Source organism: Nicotiana tomentosiformis, chromosome 11 (genome assembly GCF_000390325.3).
Source record: "Nicotiana tomentosiformis chromosome 11, ASM39032v3, whole genome shotgun sequence".
Classification (NCBI taxonomy): Eukaryota; Viridiplantae; Streptophyta; class Magnoliopsida; order Solanales; family Solanaceae; genus Nicotiana; species Nicotiana tomentosiformis.
Window position 1 is genome coordinate 75,457,911 of NC_090822.1, and position 23,523 is coordinate 75,481,433.

General features: G+C 35.7%; 2 protein-coding genes and 1 long non-coding RNA gene across 3 annotated transcripts; 2 read left to right on the top strand and 1 right to left on the bottom strand.

Moving 5' to 3' along the window:
* The first annotated feature begins 1,437 nt into the window (after positions 1 to 1,437).
* Positions 1,438 to 3,182, top strand: LOC104093311 (nectarin-1). The gene is made up of 2 exons (XM_009599044.4): positions 1,438 to 2,021; positions 2,463 to 3,182. Exons 1-2 carry the CDS (start codon positions 1,880 to 1,882, stop codon positions 3,005 to 3,007), a joined length of 687 nt encoding a protein of 228 aa, XP_009597339.2. The 5' UTR covers positions 1,438 to 1,879; the 3' UTR covers positions 3,008 to 3,182.
* A 4,267-nt stretch (positions 3,183 to 7,449) lies between these two features.
* On the bottom strand, positions 7,450 to 10,703 carry LOC117276893 (uncharacterized). The gene is made up of 5 exons (XR_011412287.1): positions 10,247 to 10,703; positions 10,036 to 10,159; positions 9,660 to 9,959; positions 9,461 to 9,565; positions 7,450 to 8,557 (listed from the first exon to the last, which is right to left on the bottom strand). It is a non-coding gene; the product is annotated as an uncharacterized lncRNA (long non-coding RNA).
* An 8,909-nt stretch (positions 10,704 to 19,612) lies between these two features.
* Positions 19,613 to 21,357, top strand: LOC104096822 (nectarin-1). Its single transcript, XM_009603255.4, has 2 exons — positions 19,613 to 20,196; positions 20,638 to 21,357. Exons 1-2 carry the CDS (start codon positions 20,055 to 20,057, stop codon positions 21,180 to 21,182), a joined length of 687 nt encoding a protein of 228 aa, XP_009601550.1. The 5' UTR covers positions 19,613 to 20,054; the 3' UTR covers positions 21,183 to 21,357.
* Positions 21,358 to 23,523: the final 2,166 nt, after the last annotated feature.

Sequence of the window (23,523 nt, forward strand, 5' to 3'; positions counted from 1 at the left end):
GTTCACCTATCTTTACCGGAATTAAAGCTTATGCTCCGTATACAAGTGAAAATGGAGTCTCACCCGCACTAGTTTTTGTTGTTGTTCGGTAAGCCCATAGCACCCCGGGTAATACCTCTGGCCATTTAGCTTTTGATTCTTCCAATCTCTTATTTAAGTTATTGATGATAACCTTGTTTGTCGATTCAACTTGTCTGTTGGTCATTTAATCTGCCAACTTTGGAAGAATTTTGTGACTTTTGCGCCTATGAATTGTGGGCCGTTGCCGCATACAATCTCCTTTGGAACTCCAAATCGGCATATAATATTTTGCCAAATGAAATCAATAACTTCTTTTTCTCGCACTTGTTTAAAAGCACCCGCTTCTACCCATTTTGAAAAATAATATATTAAAACTAACATAAACCGTACCTTTCCTTTAGCTTGAGGCAACGGCCCTACGATGTCCATGTCCCATTTCATGAAGGAACAGACAGTTATTTAAGTTATCTAATATATAATATCTTCCTTGACCAAAACAAATATTAAGCCTATATTAATTCGTTTTTCTTACCTGATTTAGCCTATGGCTCAAAGATTTCAAAGAAGAAAAACGAAAGAGGCTTGATTAATATCTGATTCAATGCTCTTTTGCTGCCCCTCCATTGTTAAAGTAAAAAAACTTCATCGTTGAGATATATTTTGAAAAACTTGAAAACTCATAAATAGGTTTTGTGATATATTGAACTTTTTTTGTCAAATTAATGATTAGGCTTTGTTGGGATATCATTTTAAAGTTGTTAAAATTTAAAGTTATTTGGTGATGTTTTCCCTGAATTGAAGTTCATAGGAGGTGAAATCAAGTTTTTGTATAATTTTATTTAACGATAATGTAAAAGCGTGTATAAGCACCTCTTATATATCATTATACACTTTATATAAAGTTGATACATCATTATACACTTTATATAAAGTTGATACATAAGTAGGTTGTGTTCACAGCAGGCTTATATACTTGTATAATAAGCATTATTGCGGAAAAAATCGGTTATGCGGACGTAAACTTAAAAACATGGGCAGCATGGCTACACAGATGCAATATGTTGTATTTGTTTGTATTTGTGCAAGAATCTCTTAAAGTTTTCGGCTTTACAGTATAACAAGTGAGAAACTTATATAGAAACTATCTCGGTCATCTACTTTTACCATAAGATGTTGTCCCAAGCTCCTAATATAGAGTGTCCAACAGCATAGCTAGACCAAGCCACACTTGGGGACTCATTGTTGCGTGACCACGGGCATAAGAGTAGTTGTACTGTAACTTCTTATTATCCTCAGAGAGATTATTACTTTGGAACAAATACATAACTCCGCATTTAAAGCTATGTGCAAAATTACATGCATGAGTAAAGTTTTTCTGTTTGAGTTGGGAGAATGTCTTGTCACTCAAAATCATTTACCTACAATCTTGAAAGAGCCAGAGCCCAGAAGTCAACACCACCAAAAAGAAGAAAAAAAGAGACTCCTATTTTGAAGCAAGGCTTTTCTTTATTTGGTTTAGTATTTTGACCACTCTATTTAATTTCTTCACTCATGTTTCATCTCACGTCAAATTTAAGTGTAGCAATACTCAATTACTCCTCGCTACATATATATATATATATATATATATATATATATATATATCAATGTTATAATTCTTTTACACAAGCACCTAATTTCACGTCAATTCCAATACCAAATCAAAGCCTTTCAAGTTTTTCCTATAAATGAAGCCACTCCAATTTCTCTCAGCATCGTCAAATTAATTAAAGAGAAATATTAACAAGTCTTCTTCTCCTTGAGCTTGTGGTCCTTCCTTATTTTAAAAAACAAATACACTAGAACTCATCACCATATTATGGCTGCCTTTGGAATTAATAAGATATTTCAAAGTATGGTGACAACGATGTTGTTTTTGTTAGCCATTAGCATAGACAGATATTGTTTTGCGGCAGATGAGGACATGCTCCAAGATGTTTGTGTTGCTGATCTCAACTCAAGTAATATTGGATCCCCCTTTTTATGACAAAATTATCGTTTCTTCTTTTTTTTCTTCCTTCAAATGAAGATTTCTTCTTGCTGTTCTTCTTTTCGGTTGTGTAGTATGACGGGAGTCATTTTTTCTAAAAATAATTTTTGAAAAAAGAATTATTACCTGCAAAATATTTTTTGGAGAGTGAAAAAAGTTTTTTTGGGAAATTGTTTTTATTACATATTTATTGATAATAATATTAGTTAACTAGTACATATAAAGTGGTTTGATGTTCAGATCCTAATATTCATTTTTACTAATAGGTAGATTCTAACAGTACAGATATTTCATTCTTTATTACATACTTTGGCTAATGAATTTTAAGTAATAGTATATAATAACAACGTAACGTAAATTATGATCATGATATACATGAGCAGCTATATAGCGCTAATTGTGCATGAAACAGTGGTGAAGGTGAACGGATTCCCTTGCAAGAAGAATTTCACGGTGGCAGATTTCTCGTCGTTGGCCATTTCAAAGCCTGGAGCCACAAACAACACATTTGGTTCGGTAGTAACAGCAGCAAATGTTGAGAAAGTTCCTGGGCTTAACACACTTGGTGTATCCCTCTCTCGAATTGACTATGCCCCTGGTGGTATTAACCCACCCCACACCCACCCACGTGCCTCTGAAATGGTCTTTGTTTTGGAAGGTGAATTGGAAGTTGGCTTCATTACTACTGCCAATGTACTCGTCTCAAAGCAAATTACAAAGGGCGAAGTTTTTGTTTTTCCTAGAGGACTTGTCCATTTTCAGAAGAATAATGGCAAAGTTCCAGCAGCTGTTATTTCTGCTTTCAATAGCCAGTTTCCAGGGACTCAGTCAATAGCAGCCACTTTGTTTGCTGCTTCACCAACTGTGCCAGATGATATCTTGGCTCAGACATTCCAAATTAATACTGAGGATGTTCAGCAGATCAAGTCAAATTTTGCACCTGCAAAGAAATTTTAGAATTTAGAATATATATAATAGTGGAGTAAGACATGGATTTTCATTGAGAGGGTTTTTACCTGTTAATAATTGTCAATGAGTGTGTAGGTTATTAATGTTGGATCCGCGCTTCAAAATAACTTTTGCAACTTTTGGTTTTGCAAATATCAAACACTATGTTACTCTTGCTTTCTCATCTTAATTTTATACTGTTGATTTTTGGATTTTTGCTATATATATGCGAAGAAATTAAACTATGCAAAATGCTGCATAAATTATTTTTCATATGAAATTATGAGATCCTAGGTGTAATTTCATGTCGATCGGAAAGCATGCATGCTATTTATAGAGTGTCATTTTTCATTAAAAGGTCTAATAAAAATTCAAAAAGATATATGTAGAAAATGTTAAGCTTTTTGATCTCTCCTAGATGGGAGCTACCGGGTTTGGCGCTGGGTGAGGAAAACTAACATAGTTTCTAGGGTTTTAATTATACTATAAAGAGAGAAAGTCAATCATGTTTCATTTTCATAATTGAGCCCCGAATAATATTAGGATGGCCAGGAGCCTTTATTCTTCCAGATCGTATAAAAGAGATACTAAATATAGTGAGGTCTTAGGTAAGTTTTATAAGGCTCTACTCGATGATGAATTTTATGTTAATGAACATCCAACTAGTACCAATATTTCTAAATACCAAAATGCAGTCTTGGAATTGTTGCGTAAATCTAAAATTGACAAGTACGATAGTGATCATAGATTAATTCAATTACAAAGTAAGATTGAAGAGCTAGCCTATCCATATGATGATATACAAAGCATGTTTGAGGCTACACCTATGATAATAAATCTTTTGATTAAGACAGATACACCCTCTGCTAAGGAATACCTTAAGGGTAGTAATAAACTTACTTCCGAGGAGTTGGCAGTTCTAAACATGTTTCATCAGTATACATTGGAAGGTATAATTGTTTATATATTCGGCTACATCTTCAATAGTATTAATGAGAGCCCTGCCGTTCGCCTTTCTACCCTAGTAAACCAACTAGATAGCATGTCTAGAATTCATGCTAGATTGATGTTTGAAAGAAAGAAAGCATCGGTAGACAGCGATGCGGCGGGGTAGTTGTACCTGATAGTGCGAATACTAAGAATATAGGTTGTTTATTGGTAGAATTTTTATTAGATAGACATGTGATAACAATATCTAACGATATATCTTTTACTCTAAAAGGGTTGATAAAAAAGAGAAAGGTAAGTATTACAAACAAAAGCCATCACATGTTATTTGCAATTTTGATATAAACATTCTGTCGATCCAGTTAAATCTACCTATGGTATATCGTCCAAAAAGTTGGGATGTTGTACCTTGAGTAAAAGAGAGGGGGGAGGCGCCTAAATCACTATCTGATATTACTGGAGGTTATTTAAGCGAACCTGTCAGGGATTTCTATTTATATAATAGGTATAACCTATTAGCATCCCGCGATAAGAATAATTTTAATATATTATTGGATAATAATTACCAGGAAATATGTGAGACCATGAACGCATTACAGGGGGGGGGGGGGGGGGTTTGAGATAAATGTGGGTGTCTTAGATTTTATTAATAATAATTGTAATGGATTAGTGGAGACCGGTCTACTTATGCCGAAGCATTTTGCATCGTTAAATATCGCCGCGGCATCCAATAAGTTGAGGGAGACTTACCTACGTAGTTTAGAGGGTAAGTTTGATGTCAAATATCCTGGTTTGCTTAAAGCGTTCTTGACGGATATCCAACGCGCCCGTTATGAATCCTTTATACTAGATTACGCGGGGTATGAATTTTATCTGCCCGCATTCGTTGACTTCCGCGGTAGGATTTATCGCACGGGAGTATTATATTTCCATGAACGTGAATTAGCGAGGTCTTTAATAGTATTCTCTAAGCGTACAGTTAATGATCTAAGCACGTAAATCCTTCTCCATCGGAACCTTATAAGTGTCTAGTTTTACAAATATTATGGGCGTCAGCCGCTTTTCATTATCAAAAGTTTCATACTTACGTTGATGCTTATAAATGGCTTATAGGGTAGCGGGCGCGGTTAGCCTCGGCTGAAACAATCATTATATATGCTACTAACGCTAGTGACCCCTTTCAGTTCCTAAGCAAGGCTATAACTCTCGGTGAGTTCGACTGTAGGGTTTCATACTCCCAACTTCCTATTACACAAGATGCATCTGCAAATGCTTATCAGATAATTAGTTACTTCTTGTTAAATTTTGAAACGGCTAATATTATTAATCTTATTCCAACTAAAGGTAATAAGGAGGTAGAAGATCTAAGGATTAATGACGTTTACGAGTTCTTTGTATTGGAGATTGTAGAGTACTTGAAAAAGGAAATTAGTACTTTAAAGGGCCATGACGGTATTATGGATCATGTATGTACCCGTCTTAATAGAAAATTAGTTAAATCTCTCCTATTGTTGTTGATCTATGGGAAGACTGCATACAGCATGGCGGAGGATATCTATCAACATTATGACAATGTTTTTAGGAAAAAGGAATGCTTGGCAATGGCTAGTCACATCGAAAAGTTCTTTAAATGGAGGTTTCCACATATTGTAAACCTAATGAGCTTAATCCGCGCAGTTGGTTAGATAGCGTTAGCATTAGAGAGACGAGTCTTCTATTCTACACTTTTTTTTACTACAGTCCAGGACTATATGAAATTGGAAGCTGTTAATATATGGATATATGATCGTCCCAGCAAGAAAAGATGCTAGGTAACACTACGAGTTCCCACTAACGAACGTGATAGAAAAAAGACTACAACTGCTATTTTTGCGAATTTCGTTCGTCAGAAAGATGCTAATATAGCATTTTATATGATCAGAAATGTTAAATCAAGGGGTATACCAATATATACAGTACACGATAATTTCATAACTACTCCCGATTTCGCCCCACTTATGGCTGGATTTTACATAGATATATTCGAAAAAGGGCCCCATCCAATGGAGTATATTAACGCGTTTATTCGGAAAAATCTCATGGGGGTTAAATGTTATATCAGCGATTACGCCACCTTATACAAAAAGGAAGCTTTTCCAGTAGATATATTGTACAATGAACTATTGAGTCTTGAACCTCCTGAATTGTACAAAAAGAAAAAAGAAAAAAATTTGGGATAAGAGGTTAAATGATCTCGTGAGTGCTTACTATCATTATATTCTATCTATATGATACACGGGTTCAGGACCTAAACCTAAATGTATAAAGGATTCCGATGATTCTAGCTGTTTTATTAGATTAGAAAGGTTCAAGAATCAATTAGGTAAATAGAGTGATAACAACCATACTTATTGTTTACACTTATGAAAATGTCTAAAACAATGACAAGATCTAAGACAACAAGGAAAAGATCTTATACAACATATACAGATAATTACCACTTATATGAACTTAATTTGGCGATAACAAATCATGCACATTGCAAAAGCTTAAATATAAGAATCTTACATACTACCATAGACCAATTCATGGGAAAAGGAAAACATTGAACCAGAGGCAACAAAGAAGAAGAAGAAACCGTGGAAATGGAAGTCATATTTGTCGTTGGGGCTATATTTACTTTATTAGTGGAAAAAAGGCATGACACGTGGACCATCAACGAGGTGACAGGATATGGTACGAGGACCATCAATATAGTGATGTTTAACCCAAAAATATATTTCTCGGTCAAAGTCAATATCTAGGAGAAATTGGGTTATTGATAACCAAGATTTACTTCACTTTCCCAATAATTTGAAGTATAAATCAAGGAATGAAAATATTGACAAAGAAAATATGAAACAAATTGATAATCACTTCCAAAATTACGGTTTATAACCTTAGAATAAAGTAAAGAATGATCGCATAAATTTCACTAATTATCCGATGATATTACAAATGAAGTTTGAGTCCTTATATAGGAGCATACAATTGTGTCGGTTTCCTTATTTAATTCAGGCTTACTAATGGTATTAATTGCCTTGATTGCCCGTTACCATATACAATTGTAACGAAAATATTTATGGTTAAAGATTACTTGTAACCGTATCGATTTCCCTTCCTTATTTATGACAGGTTCGTGCAGCTTCCCTTCTTAATAGCCTTTATTCATTTCGTTCATGTTTCCCCTATTACAGTTAATCATGTCTGACTCTTTTCTCAGTGTAACCCCGCGGGTGTTCCTCCCGTGCCTTTTTCTCACTCTTTAACTCATCTAATTAAGAACGACACTTGTCACTATATTGATGGTCCTCGTACCATGCCCTGTCACCTCGTTGATAGTCCACGTGTGATGCCTTTTTTTCACTAATATAGATAGTCTCCCCACTTTCTGAATATTCTCGATTGAATATTCGGAAAGTGGTAAATATTTATGGCGGGAATTCTTTGCCGCCGTTTCTCGAGTATCATTATGCTCTTTTCAGAATGGATGCGACGTATGTCACATCCATTTAATGCTCATGCCACGTGGCTTCACCTAATTGGTTCTGCAATTTCTCAGTGCTTTTTAGGGTTTTTTCTGCGGCTGCATCAGTCACGAAGTGACAGTTCTATTATGATACTTTATAATGATCAACTTTGATGACGGTCGCATCGCCTTATAAATACTTCATCCCCTTTGATTTCTTGAAACCTTCTTCCTTCTTCTCTGTATCCATCATCTTAACCTCCCTTTGTAGTCCTATACCATTCCTCTGTATTTTTTTTTATTAAACATGTCTTCTTCAATACTAGACCCTCGCAAAGTTGTGATCGTCGATGAGCTTGCTCCTTCTACTGCCCCTACTAGGAGTAGGAGAGGTGATAGACTCCGCAATCTTGGTTCGTTATCTACTTCTCAAAGTAGTTCAGCCAAACCATCTTCTTCTAGATCTAGAGCTCCTTTAACCCTTAGATTTTCTTCTAAAAATAGGGATAAGAATGAACCTATGCATGAGGTTACGATTTCTGAGATTGTTCCTCAAGAGTTTTCTTTTGTATCAGATCGTGAAGCCATGAAAAATCAAGTTTCTTTGAGAACTAAGTGGCTCTGGTAGTGGTTGAGAAGTTAAACCAAGCATCTCACGCACGACAGCACGAGCCGCAACTTTTACTTCTTCTTGCATATCCTCCCGAATATCTGCTTGCACTCGTGCCAACATGTTCTCCATTCGTTGCTCCAGTGCACGATCAAGAAATTGCTGAAAATCGGGTGTTTCAAAAACTTGTTGAGTAGGAACATTTGGAGGATTAGGAGCACTAGAGGATGCACAATTAGTGTCCAATGAATCTGCCAGAAGACAATTTTTGGGACCAAGACCATATATTCTTCCTTTTTTTGCGCCTCCAACTGTTTCAATCCAAGTTTTCAGTAGTTGCTTATCCGGTGTAGTTTTCAACAAATCCACAATAGTTTATTCACTAGTTTTTTCTCCTTCCTCATCTCCATTTGTTGCCATGTTTCTTTCCATCTCTTCATCATCTACTTCAAAACCTTCTGCATCCCTTGATGTTGAAGTCTCACCTACCTTCTCCTTAATAATTTCTGTAAACCTATTTTGAAAGACATTATAGTAATTAGTTATTACATAGAATAAAAAAGTTACAAGGTAGATAAAATTTTTGTGAAGCAGTCAGATTGTTCTATAATGAAAGAAATGGACAATGGAGAAATAAACTTCTCTAGTTGTTGTATGTTTCTCAAGTTTCGAATGTGCAAAAACTTAAAAACTTAGAAGCTTTTCTTACAATTCTAGTCAGATGGTATCACATTAAAAAAATGGTGTGATATACTAATATTAGTCAATAATAAGAGAATTTGCGTAGTAGTCTAGTATATATGCAAGTAAGCAAAATCTGTAATGTGAAGATCATTTATCATAAATTAGCTAGTTTTACTCTAGCTGGTAGCTCGCTGCAATACTCTCCTTCTTTATCTGAACATGAGACGGACAATGTGAGCAAACTCTTATAGGTTAGAGTTGTGTAGTCGTTTTGTATAAGTTCATTTATATATATATATATATATATATATATATATATATATATATATATATATATATAACAGTGCCTTCGAGCAGAAAGTTGTTTTTAACTTCACAAACGTTTTTTTCAACAAGTACTTGAAATATAAATTGTTATCTTTCTGTCCCAAGAATGTATATCGTAGGCATCATAATAATAAGGCAAACAATAAGAAGATATCAAATTGCTGCTTCACAAGATATCAAAAGGCATCTTGTTCTATCTACATGCCTATCGTTTGAGTCTATCTAAAACTTCAGTTTCTTAACTCATTGATTATACTTTCCATCATATTCTCTTATTTTTTTCGTTAGTTTAGATGCTAAATTTCCCTTGGGATTATGAAGATGATAAGGTGAATCCAACAAATAGAGTAGCTTATTAACATTGTAATAAAACATTTCTCTAAGATAAATAAGATAAAAAACGTACCCACTTCCTTTCTGACTTTTCACATATCTATTTCTTTTCATTTTTGGTTCCGTGAGTCTTCAGAAATAATTCATCATTACGGAGATCTTTTCCTGTTAGCTCCTTCTACAATCATTAAAAATATTATTAATTAACAAAATATATCATAGAATAAAATTAGACTAGTGCTGATTAATACTAAAAAGATAAAAACAAATACATGTCTTCTTCTGTACTCAGCAAATGCATCTGATCCTCCGGTATGTAAGGAAGGATCTTCTCCATTATTAGATGACATTCTGTTCTTCGAGTTGATTGCTGATTTCTTTTTAAAATCCTCAGAGTTCCAATATTGCATCAAAACATCCCAGTGATCTTTAGCAATCCATCCAGGTATTTCTTTTATTATTGAAATTTTTCTTTTTGCTTTTCCCAAACTGTCACTTAACCTTTCACTCCCCACATGCTCAAAAGTCCTTCGAATAAAAACTTTATCCTCACTAGGAAAAGAATAATTTTTCTGCAATTAGAAAGTAAACATTCAGTTTGGTATCCTTTATCAAGTTAAGTCAATTACGACAGTTAAGTATAAATACCTCGAAGTCATGGAACCATCTATCTCGTACATGCTCCGGAACTTTGCTCCAACAATGCCATGATCCAGAGAAGCTTTTTTTAAAGGCTATTGCTACATTCCGATCAGCTTCATGTGGACAAAATCTACAAAATGATTAATATAATATTTTATTGGAAGATAATTAAATGAAAACGAATTAAACCACAACTTGTATAATTAGATTTACTTACGTGTCTTCGTTACTTTCAAAGATATCATGCCACGAGTAGTATCTCGTCTTTCTTGTGCATTACTACTTTCATTAGATGCAAGTGTTTGTTCAGCATAAACATCTTGAGAAGTAGTTTCTTGTTGAGAACCAACATCCGGAGAAGAATGGAGTGCTTGTTGATGACCAATATTCAAAGAAGCGAGAGTTGCTTGTTGACCCCCAACATTTTGAGAAGCAAAAGTTGTTTGTTGAGCATGGACATCTTGAGATGTACGTATAAGCTGCCGAAAACTACTTTCGTGAGACGAGATATATGTGTTGGTTTGAACCAACCTATTGAGATGTAGGGGTTGATGGTTCACTAATATTGGCCTAAGAAGTGTTCGATAGTTGTTGGTAGCCTTCTCCCCCTTTGTTAGACATGCCCCCACGACCTCCCCAACTACGTTTAGTGCCTCTTCCCCTTGGCATACTTCGTGATCAAATACTGACGAGATGAGTAGAATAATAATAATAATAATACACTAGCCAAACAAAACATATAAAATATAAAAATTTGACCATCCAAATATTTTGCTAGAACAAGCATAACAGAGACCTCTCTATTTGACCTTTTAGCAAAACAATTCACCTTTTTTTCCCTTTTTAAATAGATCTTCTTCGATAAGAAATGATATTTTTCTGTCTTTTAGTGGGAGAAGGGTTTATTGTTTGCATGCTACATTTTTTATGGAGATTTTGAGATGATTATCACAATTTGGTGTCTATTTTGTTCACAAGATATGTTATGAGCGCGAATTGCGAATTCAGCTAGTAACCTAGTACTAGGAAAATGTAAGGTTTTGGAATACAAAATGCAGAGAATGATATCATAGATTTGAGTTTGGCCTAAGCTAGTATTCTGCTACTTGTTTGAAAATAGCAATGTGAACAATGAGAACTAACAATTTCTGTATGGGATATACCATATTGCTATCATGTAATATGTTCTGCTAATGCTACAAAATCTGTAAGGCAGTGATAAAGAAAAATCTTTTGTTTCTTTTTAGCATTTATCATATCCATTAAAATTTATACTAATGAATTTAAGAATACAATCATCTTTGATAGTTACTCTAAAGTGAAACTTAAATTGAACTTAATTTGGCGAGAACAAATCATGCACATTGCAAAAGCTTAAATATAAGAATCTTACATACTACCGTAGGACCAATTCATGGGAAAAGGAAAACATTGAACCAGAGGCAACGAAGAAGAAGAAACTGTGGAAATGGAAGTCATATTTGTCGTTGGGTCTATATTTACTGTATAAGTGGAAAAAAGGCATGACACGTGGACTATAACTAAAGATTTCTCGGTCAAAGTTAATATCTAGGAGAAATCGGGTTACTGATAATCAAGATTTACTTCACTTTCCCAATAATTTGAAGTATAAATCAAGGAATGGAAATAATTGACAAAGAAACTATGAAACAAATTGATAATCACTTCCAAAATGACGGTTTAGAAGCTTAGAATAAAGTAAAGAATGATTGCATAAATTTTACTAATTATCTGATGATATTACAAATGAAGTTCCAGTCCTTATTCAGGCTTACTAATGGTATTAATTGCGTTGATTGCCCGTTACCATATACAATTATAACGGAAATATTTATGGCTAAAGATTTCTTGTAACAGTATCGATTTTCCTTCCTTATTTATGACAGGTTTGTGCATCCTCCCTTCTTAACAGCCTTTATTCATTTCGTTCCTGTTTTCCCTTTTACATCTGTCAGGTCCGACTCTTTTCTCGGTGTAACCCTGTGGGTGTTCCTCCTGTGCCTTTTTCGCACTCTTTAACTCATCTAACTAAGAACTCCACTTGTCACTATATTGACGGTCCTCGTACCATGCCCTGTCACCTCGTTGATAGTCCACGTGTCATGTCTTTTTTTCACTAATACAAATAGCCCCCCAGTTTCTGAATATTCTCAACTGAATATTCGAGAAGTGGTAAATATTTATGGCGATAATTCTTTGTCGCCGTTTCTCGAGTATCATTATGCTCTTTTCAGAATCGATGCGACGTATGTCACATCTATTTAATGCTCATGCCACGTGATTTCAGTTGATTGGTTGTGCAGTTTCTCAGCGCATTTAAGGGTTTTTTCTGTGGCTACAGTAGTCACGAAATGACAATTCTATTATGACACTTCATAATGATCAACTTTGATGACGGTCGCATCTCCTTATAAATTCTTCATCCCCTTTAATTTCTTGAAACCTTCTTCCTTCTTCTCTGTATCCATCATCTTAACCTCCCTTCGTAGTCCTATACCATTCCTGTGTATTTTCTTTGTTAAATATGTCTTCTTCAACACCAGACCCTCGCAAAGTTGTGATCGTCGATGAGCTTGCTCCTTCTACTTCCCCTACTAGGAGTAGGAGAGGTGATAGACTCCGCAGTCTTGGTTCGTTATCTACTTCTCAATGTAGTTCCGCCAAACCATCTTCTTCTAAACCTAGAGCTCCTTTAACCCCTAGATCTTCTTCTAAAAATAGGGATCAGAATGAACCTATGCGTGAGCCTACAGTTTCTGAGATTGTTCCTCAAGAGTTTTCTTTTGTATTAGATCATGAAGCCATGAAAAATAAAATTTCTTCTATAGCTTCCCTTAACCCTGCTAAATACTACCCAAGTCTGATTACTCTTGGTCTTCTTTCTTTAGTTCGACGAGAATGTCATTGGAAACTAGATTTCCCAGTTTTAATTCTTGGTGCCAACCAAAGAATCACTTCTTACCATGATGGCTTCTCTTTCGTTTACACCTACCCTTTCACTTTAGGGTTTAAACCTCCCATTGACCTAGTGATCATCGAGTTCTGTCATTATTTTAATGTTTGCCTTGGTCAAATTGGTCCCATTGTGTGGAGGGCAGTAGTATGCCTTCGCTATTTGTCGAATTTAGTTTCAGCTCCTTTTAATTTCGGTCACTTACTTCATCTTTACTTTCCTAAGCTATTTCGTGAACGTGTCTTTTCTCTCGTGCTTAGAAGTAAAAGGGTTTTAGTTAGCCCCGAGGATGATCGTGACCGTGGCTGGTATGTCCGTTTTGTTGCTGCCCCCACTAGTGGATTAGTGGGTGGAGAAAACAGGCCTTTTCCAAAAAAATGGAACTTTGCACGTAAGTTTTCTTTTTCTTTTTTTTTTTCTTTCTTTAATGTCCTAAGATCCTTTATATAATCGCATATTCATTTTTTCAGCAACCATGGAAGTCTTCGAAGAAATTCCTGACTTCCGTACTTGGGTAGAAAAAATATTGACTGTTGCTCTCATGGACAAAAGATCTAGAACATTTCTTTCATAGAAATTTAGTTGGAAAGTGAAGACTCACGGTACTCTTTAATCTCGTAGTTTCTTTCCTTCTTTACTCATTCATATATCACTTTTTCATCACCCACTTTTTTATTAGGGTTTGCTATTTGTGGCATCAGTCCCGCATCTGTTCCCTCAACCAGGCTTTCTGTAAGTCTTGCTCAAGAATGAATTTTGAGTGCTTCTTCCTCCAAGAGAAATATTGTTGAAGCCTGTGGGTCTGATGATGAAGAGGATGCCGAAGAAGGTTCCTTGGTGAGAAAACCACATGTCAGAAGACGCATGGTTTCAGATGATGAAACCCATGTATCTCATGATCCCCCATCAAGTTCGATTCCCTTTAGACTCATTGATAAGCCAAAGAGTGCTCCTTTAGAAATTTCTGATGAATATGCTGGAAACTCAGCCAACCCCCCTGTGTCTTTACCTGATGTTACCCCAATGGTTGCTCTCGCTGCTGCTCCTTATGTAGAAGCTGAGCCTTCTAGTAGCAGGCGGGATATGAAAAGAGTTGTTATTGAAGTCCCCGAGGGTGGGAATTTGTTGAGAAAATCTAGACACGTTGATGTATGGCTTAAACCGTTGTTAGGACCTGTGAAAAAGAAGAAGTTGGAGGGTCACAGTTCCTTGACTTTAATGAATGACACCGTTCATTCTTCTCTTAAGATATAACTTAATTTATACTTCCTTTCTTTCTTTTCCACATTCGTAACTCTTTTTTTTTTTGCCTTTTTTGTAGATTAATTTGATAGGCACTGAGCTTATGAAAAGGATCTCTTGGTCTGACCAACAATTAATTGAGTTGCGCATCGAGGTTGATAACTGGATAGAACAATTTGAAGGTCTTCAGTTAGAGAAAGACACTCTTGCACAGGAAAAAGGAGCTTTGGAATAACAACTGAGGATGGTTGATGTCGCCCAAACTCACACCACTAATATAAGTAGTGAGGCGGTCGAAGCAATAATAAAACCCAACGCAAGTCGGGGTCGAATCCTCAAGGAGTTAGAATTGGGATTAGGTATATATTTAGTGTAATTGTACAATATGCCTTAGATTACACTTCCCTATTCTTGTTTGTTGTTTCTACTTCTACTTTAAACTATTGATTGCAATTATAAAACTAGGAGACATTATTTTTGGTTTTGGTTGTTTTCCAAATGATAAAAGATCTAGGGTCGTGACTTCCACCTAGGTGATTACCTAATGGGTTGTAAACTCTAGGGCAAGTTTGATTGGTCGGGATTGTAATAGAGCAATCACACACAATTACCCACTCTATACCTCTCGGTAGTTTGAGTGATTTTGCCCAATTTGGCTTTCTCAAGTCCAAATAGGTATTGGACAAAGCAAGTGATAAATGCTCAAGTCGGGTCTTACTATCTCTATATTCAACCCTTTAATTGGGGCTATCAATTTCTTGAGTTAACCCCAATTTCTTGTTAGCCAAGTTTTCCTTGACTTAGTCTCACTTTCTCAAGTAGAGACTAAGTCAATTAGGCATGAGCCAATGTTTGCAACCATTAATCCTTGAATTTAAGCAAGATCTAGGCTAAATATCACTAACTCAATCACAAACAAGTCTTAAATCAAATACCCATTAAGTACCCACACTAGGGTTGGGCCACAACCCTAGCTAAAGATTTAGCTACTCATGAAAAATAAAGAAATACAAGAAGAAATTAAGATAGAATGCATAATAATTGATTAGGGAAAGAAAATCTAATGTTTAGAAGCTAATCTAGTACAATATTACTCAAAACAGTAAAGAAAAATGGCTCAGGAGCTCTCCCAAAAACTTTTATCCTAAAAATGATAAAAAGTTCTATTTATACTAAGCTGAAAATATCTAATAAAAATGACCCTGCGGAGGTTGTGCAACTGCATAATTATGTGTGCGGTCCGCACAATGAGACTTGGCTTGACAGGTTCTAGTTCTGCAGTCGCAAAATTTTGGATTGCGTCTGCACTCCTTCAAATACTGCAGACCGCATATTTGTGAGTGCGGACGCACTCTTGCTTCTGTGGCTGCACAATTATAGTGCGGTCCACACTCCTTGATCTTAGACTCTGGCTGTGTGAGACTTCTGCGGACCGCATAAAAAATGAGTGCGGCCGCGTTCTTGATTATGCGGCCGCACAAAAATGGTGCGGTCCGCATTTCTTCTTGAACTTGAAATCCCATCTCTCTGATCTTTGTCTTTTGCGGACCGCATAATATTAAGTGTGGCCGCACTTAACATTCTGCGGCCGCACAATTATGGTGTGGTCCGCACTCCTTCAGCTTGCCCAAAACTAGCTCTCTGAATCTCCTCTTCTGCGGCCGCACAATATTTGTGCGGTCCGTATACTCTGAAGAAGAACCGACATGGCTCTTCCTTTGTTTTGCGGCCGCACATAGTATTGTGCAGTCCGCATTGTAGGCCTTTTGCCTTGTTTTGGTCTTTGTCCACTTTTGACTCCTTTATGAGTTGGTTTTGACTCCTTTGGCTTGTTTTCTAATGTTCTTGTATAAAAGCACATTTTATTAGTTTTCGGGAATACCTTTAAGTATTTTTGCGCTAAAACGCAAGTAAAAAAGAGAAAATAAGCTGTCAAAATCCCAACTTATCAATGGTCTCCGCTGAGTTAGCGGTTCTAAAAGCTTCTTCCAGTCAAGTTGAGAAAGATAAGGATAGATTGAAATCCTCTTTTGCTGAATAACTTTCCAAGGCTACTGAAGAGATAGGGAGTTTGAAAGAGTTCCTTAATCAAAAAGAAGTTTACGCAGGTGATCTGGTTTAGACACTTACCCAAGCTCAAGAAGATCTATGTGCCTCTACAAATAAAGTCCAGTTCCTTGAAAGTTTTCATGCTCCTTTGAAGACTGTTTATGAAGCCTCAGAGGCAGAAAAAGAAGAATTGAAAGCTGAGATCGAGTAGTGGGAGAAGGATTATGAAGCCATTGAAGATAAGTCATCACTGAATATTAGCTGGGATTTTTTGAACACTCGCCTCGAGACTTTAACTTAAGCCATCCAGAAAGGTTTTAACTTTAACGCTGAGATTGCTAAGGCCAGAGAAACAATTGAACAGACTCAGCAACGTCAAAGCTTTTCCACACCTGAAGACGAAGGTTCTAAGGGTGATGGATATGGACTTGCTCCTGGTGAAGCTGATGTTCAACCCTCTTCTCCCCAAGTCTATCCTTCTTCTCCTGTTAATGATGCTCCTTAGCTTTTCCCTTTTCCAGACTTTTTTTTTGAAAGTGTTTGTTTGTTGGTTTTTGTTTGGAACTCCCTCGTATTTTTTGAACAACGTTTTGGAAGGTTTTACTGCCCTTGTCTTTTTTGGGAGTTATGATATAAATACCGCCCATGTTCTTTGGGGTTATGATATAAATATCTTTATTGCTTTTGCCGCATATTATTCTTCTGCCTTTTTAATATTTGAGCTTATTCTTGAACTTAAAATGCTTTAATAGATGTACACGGGTTTTTATAATAGGGGGCCCTTTAATATTAACGACACTGATGAAGATGACATCTCATCTTCATATTGGTGCAAATATATGAAACATGAAGTAGATATGAAAAGAGAAATAATTTGAGGAAGTTTTATGTTTCGAACTCTCAAATTAATAAATTATGTACATCATTTTCATAATTGTTCATACAATATTTTCATAACTGCTTTTATTGTAGCAGGTTTACAAATTCGGGTCTATTCTCCCGTGACTAAATTTATGGCCTTAACCTAGAAGCTCGTGGGAATATCTTGCATCCTTTTTGCGAGTTTGAATTTCTTTGGAAACTTTTTAAGGGTTTCTTCAAGGTTTTGATTCAGACTGAACTATGCCCTTGGTATATATCTTTCTTCCTTGTGTAACCTTCTATATGCATAGTTCCCCCAGTGTTAGAGCAATGAAGTATGAAATCTCAAACACTGGATCAACTCCTTTCTTTTGGTCCTTTTCCTGAAAAAGAAAATACAAAACGGGACTCGGAGATAACTTTTTAGATGATGACTGCATAACCCTTTTTCCATCAGAAAAGTTGTAACCCATACAGGGAATAATTTAGTATTATGCGTGTCTTTTAGGTCTAATATCATCATTTGGTACGAGCCATCTTTTTGCCTATCATCTAAAATGGTTAGTAAAATTCAAAAGAACAAAATAAAATCGAACTTTCATGATACCTGATCGTAGGTATTATCCTCATTTAGAAGTAGTACTTATTCAAATGGATTGCATTCCAATTTGATGGTAACACTTTGCCGTCCATGGTTTCCAACTCATACGCTCATTTCCCAACAATGCCTCTAACTCTGTACGGGCCTTCCCAATTTGGGCTCAGCTTTCCTGCATTTGCCGCTTTTGTTGACCGGAATACCTTTTTGAGGACGAAGTCCCCAATCTTAAAATACCTCAAATTGGCTTTACTGTTATAATATCGTTCAATTATATGATTTTGAGCCACCATTCGAATTAATGTTGCTTCTCTCCTTTTTTCTATCAAATCCAAATTTACCCGCAACTCTTCATCATTTTTTGCTTCAGTGGCATGCGTATACCTCGTACTTGGTTCACCTATCTTTACCGGAATCAAAGCTTCTGCTCTGTATACAAGTGAAAATGGAGTCTCACCCGTACTAGTTTTTGTTGTTGTTCGGTAAGCCCATAGCACCCCGGGTAATACCTCTGGCCATTTGCCTTTTGATTCTTCCAATCTCTTCTTTAAGTTATTGATGATAACCTTGTTTGTCGATTTAACTTGTCTATTGGTCGCTGGGTGATAAGGTGCAGAAGTATTTCGTTTAATCTGCCAACTTTGAAAGAATTTTGTGACTTTCGCGCCTATGAATTGTGGGCCATTGCCGCATACAATCTCCTTTGGAACTCCAAATCGGCATATAATATTTTGCCAAATGAAATCCATAACTTCTTTTTCTCGCACTTGTTTAAAAGCACCCGCTTCTACCCATTTTGAAAAATAATATGTTAAAACTAACAGAAACCGTACCTTTCCTTTAGCTTGAGGCAACGGCCCTACGATGTCCATGTCCCATTTCATGAAGGAACAGACAGTTATTTAAGTTATCTAATATATAATATCTTCCTTGACCAAAACAAATATTAAGCCTATATTAATTCGTTTTTCTTACCTGATTTAGCCTATGGCTCAAAGATTTCAAAGAAGAAAAACGAAAGAGGCTTGATTAATATCTGATTCAATGCTCTTTTGCTGCCCCTCCATTGTTAAAGTAAAAAAACTTCATCGTTGAGATATATTTTGAAAAACTTGAAAACTCATAAATAGGTTTTGTGATATATTGAACTTTTTTTGTCAAATTAATGATTAGGCTTTGTTGGGATATCATTTTAAAGTTGTTAAAATTTAAAGTTATTTGGTGATGTTTTCCCTGAATTGAAGTTCATAGGAGGTGAAATCAAGTTTTTGTATAATTTTATTTAACGATAATGTAAAAGCGTGTATAAGCACCTCTTATATATCATTATACACTTTATATAAAGTTGATACATCATTATACACTTTATATAAAGTTGATACATAAGTAGGTTGTGTTCACAGCAGGCTTATATACTTGTATAATAAGCATTATTGCGGAAAAAATCGGTTATGCGGACGTAAACTTAAAAACATGGGCAGCATGGCTACACAGATGCAATATGTTGTATTTGTTTGTATTTGTGCAAGAATCTCTTAAAGTTTTCGGCTTTACAGTATAACAAGTGAGAAACTTATATAGAAACTATCTCGGTCATCTACTTTTACCATAAGATGTTGTCCCAAGCTCCTAATATAGAGTGTCCAACAGCATAGCTAGACCAAGCCACACTTGGGGACTCATTGTTGCGTGACCACGGGCATAAGAGTAGTTGTACTGTAACTTCTTATTATCCTCAGAGAGATTATTACTTTGGAACAAATACATAACTCCGCATTTAAAGCTATGTGCAAAATTACATGCATGAGTAAAGTTTTTCTGTTTGAGTTGGGAGAATGTCTTGTCACTCAAAATCATTTACCTACAATCTTGAAAGAGCCAGAGCCCAGAAGTCAACACCACCAAAAAGAAGAAAAAAAGAGACTCCTATTTTGAAGCAAGGCTTTTCTTTATTTGGTTTAGTATTTTGACCACTCTATTTAATTTCTTCACTCATGTTTCATCTCACGTCAAATTTAAGTGTAGCAATACTCAATTACTCCTCGCTACATATATATATATATATATATATATATATATATATATATCAATGTTATAATTCTTTTACACAAGCACCTAATTTCACGTCAATTCCAATACCAAATCAAAGCCTTTCAAGTTTTTCCTATAAATGAAGCCACTCCAATTTCTCTCAGCATCGTCAAATTAATTAAAGAGAAATATTAACAAGTCTTCTTCTCCTTGAGCTTGTGGTCCTTCCTTATTTTAAAAAACAAATACACTAGAACTCATCACCATATTATGGCTGCCTTTGGAATTAATAAGATATTTCAAAGTATGGTGACAACGATGTTGTTTTTGTTAGCCATTAGCATAGACAGATATTGTTTTGCGGCAGATGAGGACATGCTCCAAGATGTTTGTGTTGCTGATCTCAACTCAAGTAATATTGGATCCCCCTTTTTATGACAAAATTATCGTTTCTTCTTTTTTTTCTTCCTTCAAATGAAGATTTCTTCTTGCTGTTCTTCTTTTCGGTTGTGTAGTATGACGGGAGTCATTTTTTCTAAAAATAATTTTTGAAAAAAGAATTATTACCTGCAAAATATTTTTTGGAGAGTGAAAAAAGTTTTTTTGGGAAATTGTTTTTATTACATATTTATTGATAATAATATTAGTTAACTAGTACATATAAAGTGGTTTGATGTTCAGATCCTAATATTCATTTTTACTAATAGGTAGATTCTAACAGTACAGATATTTCATTCTTTATTACATACTTTGGCTAATGAATTTTAAGTAATAGTATATAATAACAACGTAACGTAAATTATGATCATGATATACATGAGCAGCTATATAGCGCTAATTGTGCATGAAACAGTGGTGAAGGTGAACGGATTCCCTTGCAAGAAGAATTTCACGGTGGCAGATTTCTCGTCGTTGGCCATTTCAAAGCCTGGAGCCACAAACAACACATTTGGTTCGGTAGTAACAGCAGCAAATGTTGAGAAAGTTCCTGGGCTTAACACACTTGGTGTATCCCTCTCTCGAATTGACTATGCCCCTGGTGGTATTAACCCACCCCACACCCACCCACGTGCCTCTGAAATGGTCTTTGTTTTGGAAGGTGAATTGGAAGTTGGCTTCATTACTACTGCCAATGTACTCGTCTCAAAGCAAATTACAAAGGGCGAAGTTTTTGTTTTTCCTAGAGGACTTGTCCATTTTCAGAAGAATAATGGCAAAGTTCCAGCAGCTGTTATTTCTGCTTTCAATAGCCAGTTTCCAGGGACTCAGTCAATAGCAGCCACTTTGTTTGCTGCTTCACCAACTGTGCCAGATGATATCTTGGCTCAGACATTCCAAATTAATACTGAGGATGTTCAGCAGATCAAGTCAAATTTTGCACCTGCAAAGAAATTTTAGAATTTAGAATATATATAATAGTGGAGTAAGACATGGATTTTCATTGAGAGGGTTTTTACCTGTTAATAATTGTCAATGAGTGTGTAGGTTATTAATGTTGGATCCGCGCTTCAAAATAACTTTTGCAACTTTTGGTTTTGCAAATATCAAACACTATGTTACTCTTGCTTTCTCATCTTAATTTTATACTGTTGATTTTTGGATTTTTGCTATATATATGCGAAGAAATTAAACTATGCAAAATGCTGCATAAATTATTTTTCATATGAAATTATGAGATCCTAGGTGTAATTTCATGTCGATCGGAAAGCATGCATGCTATTTATAGAGTGTCATTTTTCATTAAAAGGTCTAATAAAAATTCAAAAAGATATATGTAGAAAATGTTAAGCTTTTTGATCTCTCCTAGATGGGAGCTACCGGGTTTGGCGCTGGGTGAGGAAAACTAACATAGTTTCTAGGGTTTTAATTATACTATAAAGAGAGAAAGTCAATCATGTTTCATTTTCATAATTGAGCCCCGAATAATATTAGGATGGCCAGGAGCCTTTATTCTTCCAGATCGTATAAAAGAGATACTAAATATAGTGAGGTCTTAGGTAAGTTTTATAAGGCTCTACTCGATGATGAATTTTATGTTAATGAACATCCAACTAGTACCAATATTTCTAAATACCAAAATGCAGTCTTGGAATTGTTGCGTAAATCTAAAATTGACAAGTACGATAGTGATCATAGATTAATTCAATTACAAAGTAAGATTGAAGAGCTAGCCTATCCATATGATGATATACAAAGCATGTTTGAGGCTACACCTATGATAATAAATCTTTTGATTAAGACAGATACACCCTCTGCTAAGGAATACCTTAAGGGTAGTAATAAACTTACTTCCGAGGAGTTGGCAGTTCTAAACATGTTTCATCAGTATACATTGGAAGGTATAATTGTTTATATATTCGGCTACATTTTCAATAGTATTAATGAGAGCCCTGCCGTTCGTCTTTCTACCCTAGTAAACCAACTAGATAGCATGTCTAGAATTCATGCTAGATTGATGTTTGAAAGAAAGAAAGCATCGGTAGACAGCGATGCGGCGGGGTAGTTGTACCTGATAGTGCGAATACTAAGAATATAGGTTGTTTATTGGTAGAATTTTTATTAGATAGACATGTGATAACAATATCTAACGATATATCTTTTACTCTAAAAGGGTTGATAAAAAAGAGAAAGGTAAGTATTACAAACAAAAGCCATCACATGTTATTTGCAATTTTGATATAAGCATTCTGTCGATCCAGTTAAATCTACCTATGGTATATCGTCCAAAAAGTTGGGATGTTGTACCTTGACTAAAAGAGAGGGGGGAGGCGCCTAAATCACTATCTGATATTACTGGAGGTTATTTAAGCGAACCTGTCAGGGATTTCTATTTATATAATAGGTATAACCTATTAGCATCCCGCGATAAGAATAATTTTAATATATTATTGGATAATAATTACCAGGAAATATGTGAGACCATGAACGCATTACAGGGGGGGGGGGGGGGGGGTTTGAGATAAATGTGGGTGTCTTAGATTTTATTAATAATAATTGTAATGGATTAGTGGAGACCGGTCTACTTATGCCGAAGCATTTTGCATCGTTAAATATCGCCGCGGCATCCAATAAGTTGAGGGAGACTTACCTACGTAGTTTAGAGGGTAAGTTTGATGTCAAATATCCTGGTTTGCTTAAAGCGTTCTTGACGGATATCCAACGCGCCCGTTATGAATCCTTTATACTAGATTACGCGGGGTATGAATTTTATCTGCCCGCATTCGTTGACTTCCGCGGTAGGATTTATCGCACGGGAGTATTATATTTCCATGAACGTGAATTAGCGAGGTCTTTAATAGTATTCTCTAAGCGTACAGTTAATGATCTAAGCACGTAAATCCTTCTCCATCGGAACCTTATAAGTGTCTAGTTTTACAAATATTATGGGCGTCAGCCGCTTTTCATTATCAAAAGTTTCATACTTACGTTGATGCTTATAAATGGCTTATAGGGTAGCGGGCGCGGTTAGCCTCGGCTGAAACAATCATTATATATGCTACTAACGCTAGTGACCCCTTTCAGTTCCTAAGCAAGGCTATAACTCTCGGTGAGTTCGACTGTAGGGTTTCATACTCCCAACTTCCTATTACACAAGATGCATCTGCAAACGCTTATCAGATAATTAGTTACTTCTTGTTAAATTTTGAAATGGCTAATATTATTAATCTTATTCCAACTAAAGGTAATAAGGAGGTAGAAGATCTAAGGATTAATGACGTTTACGAGTTCTTTGTATTGG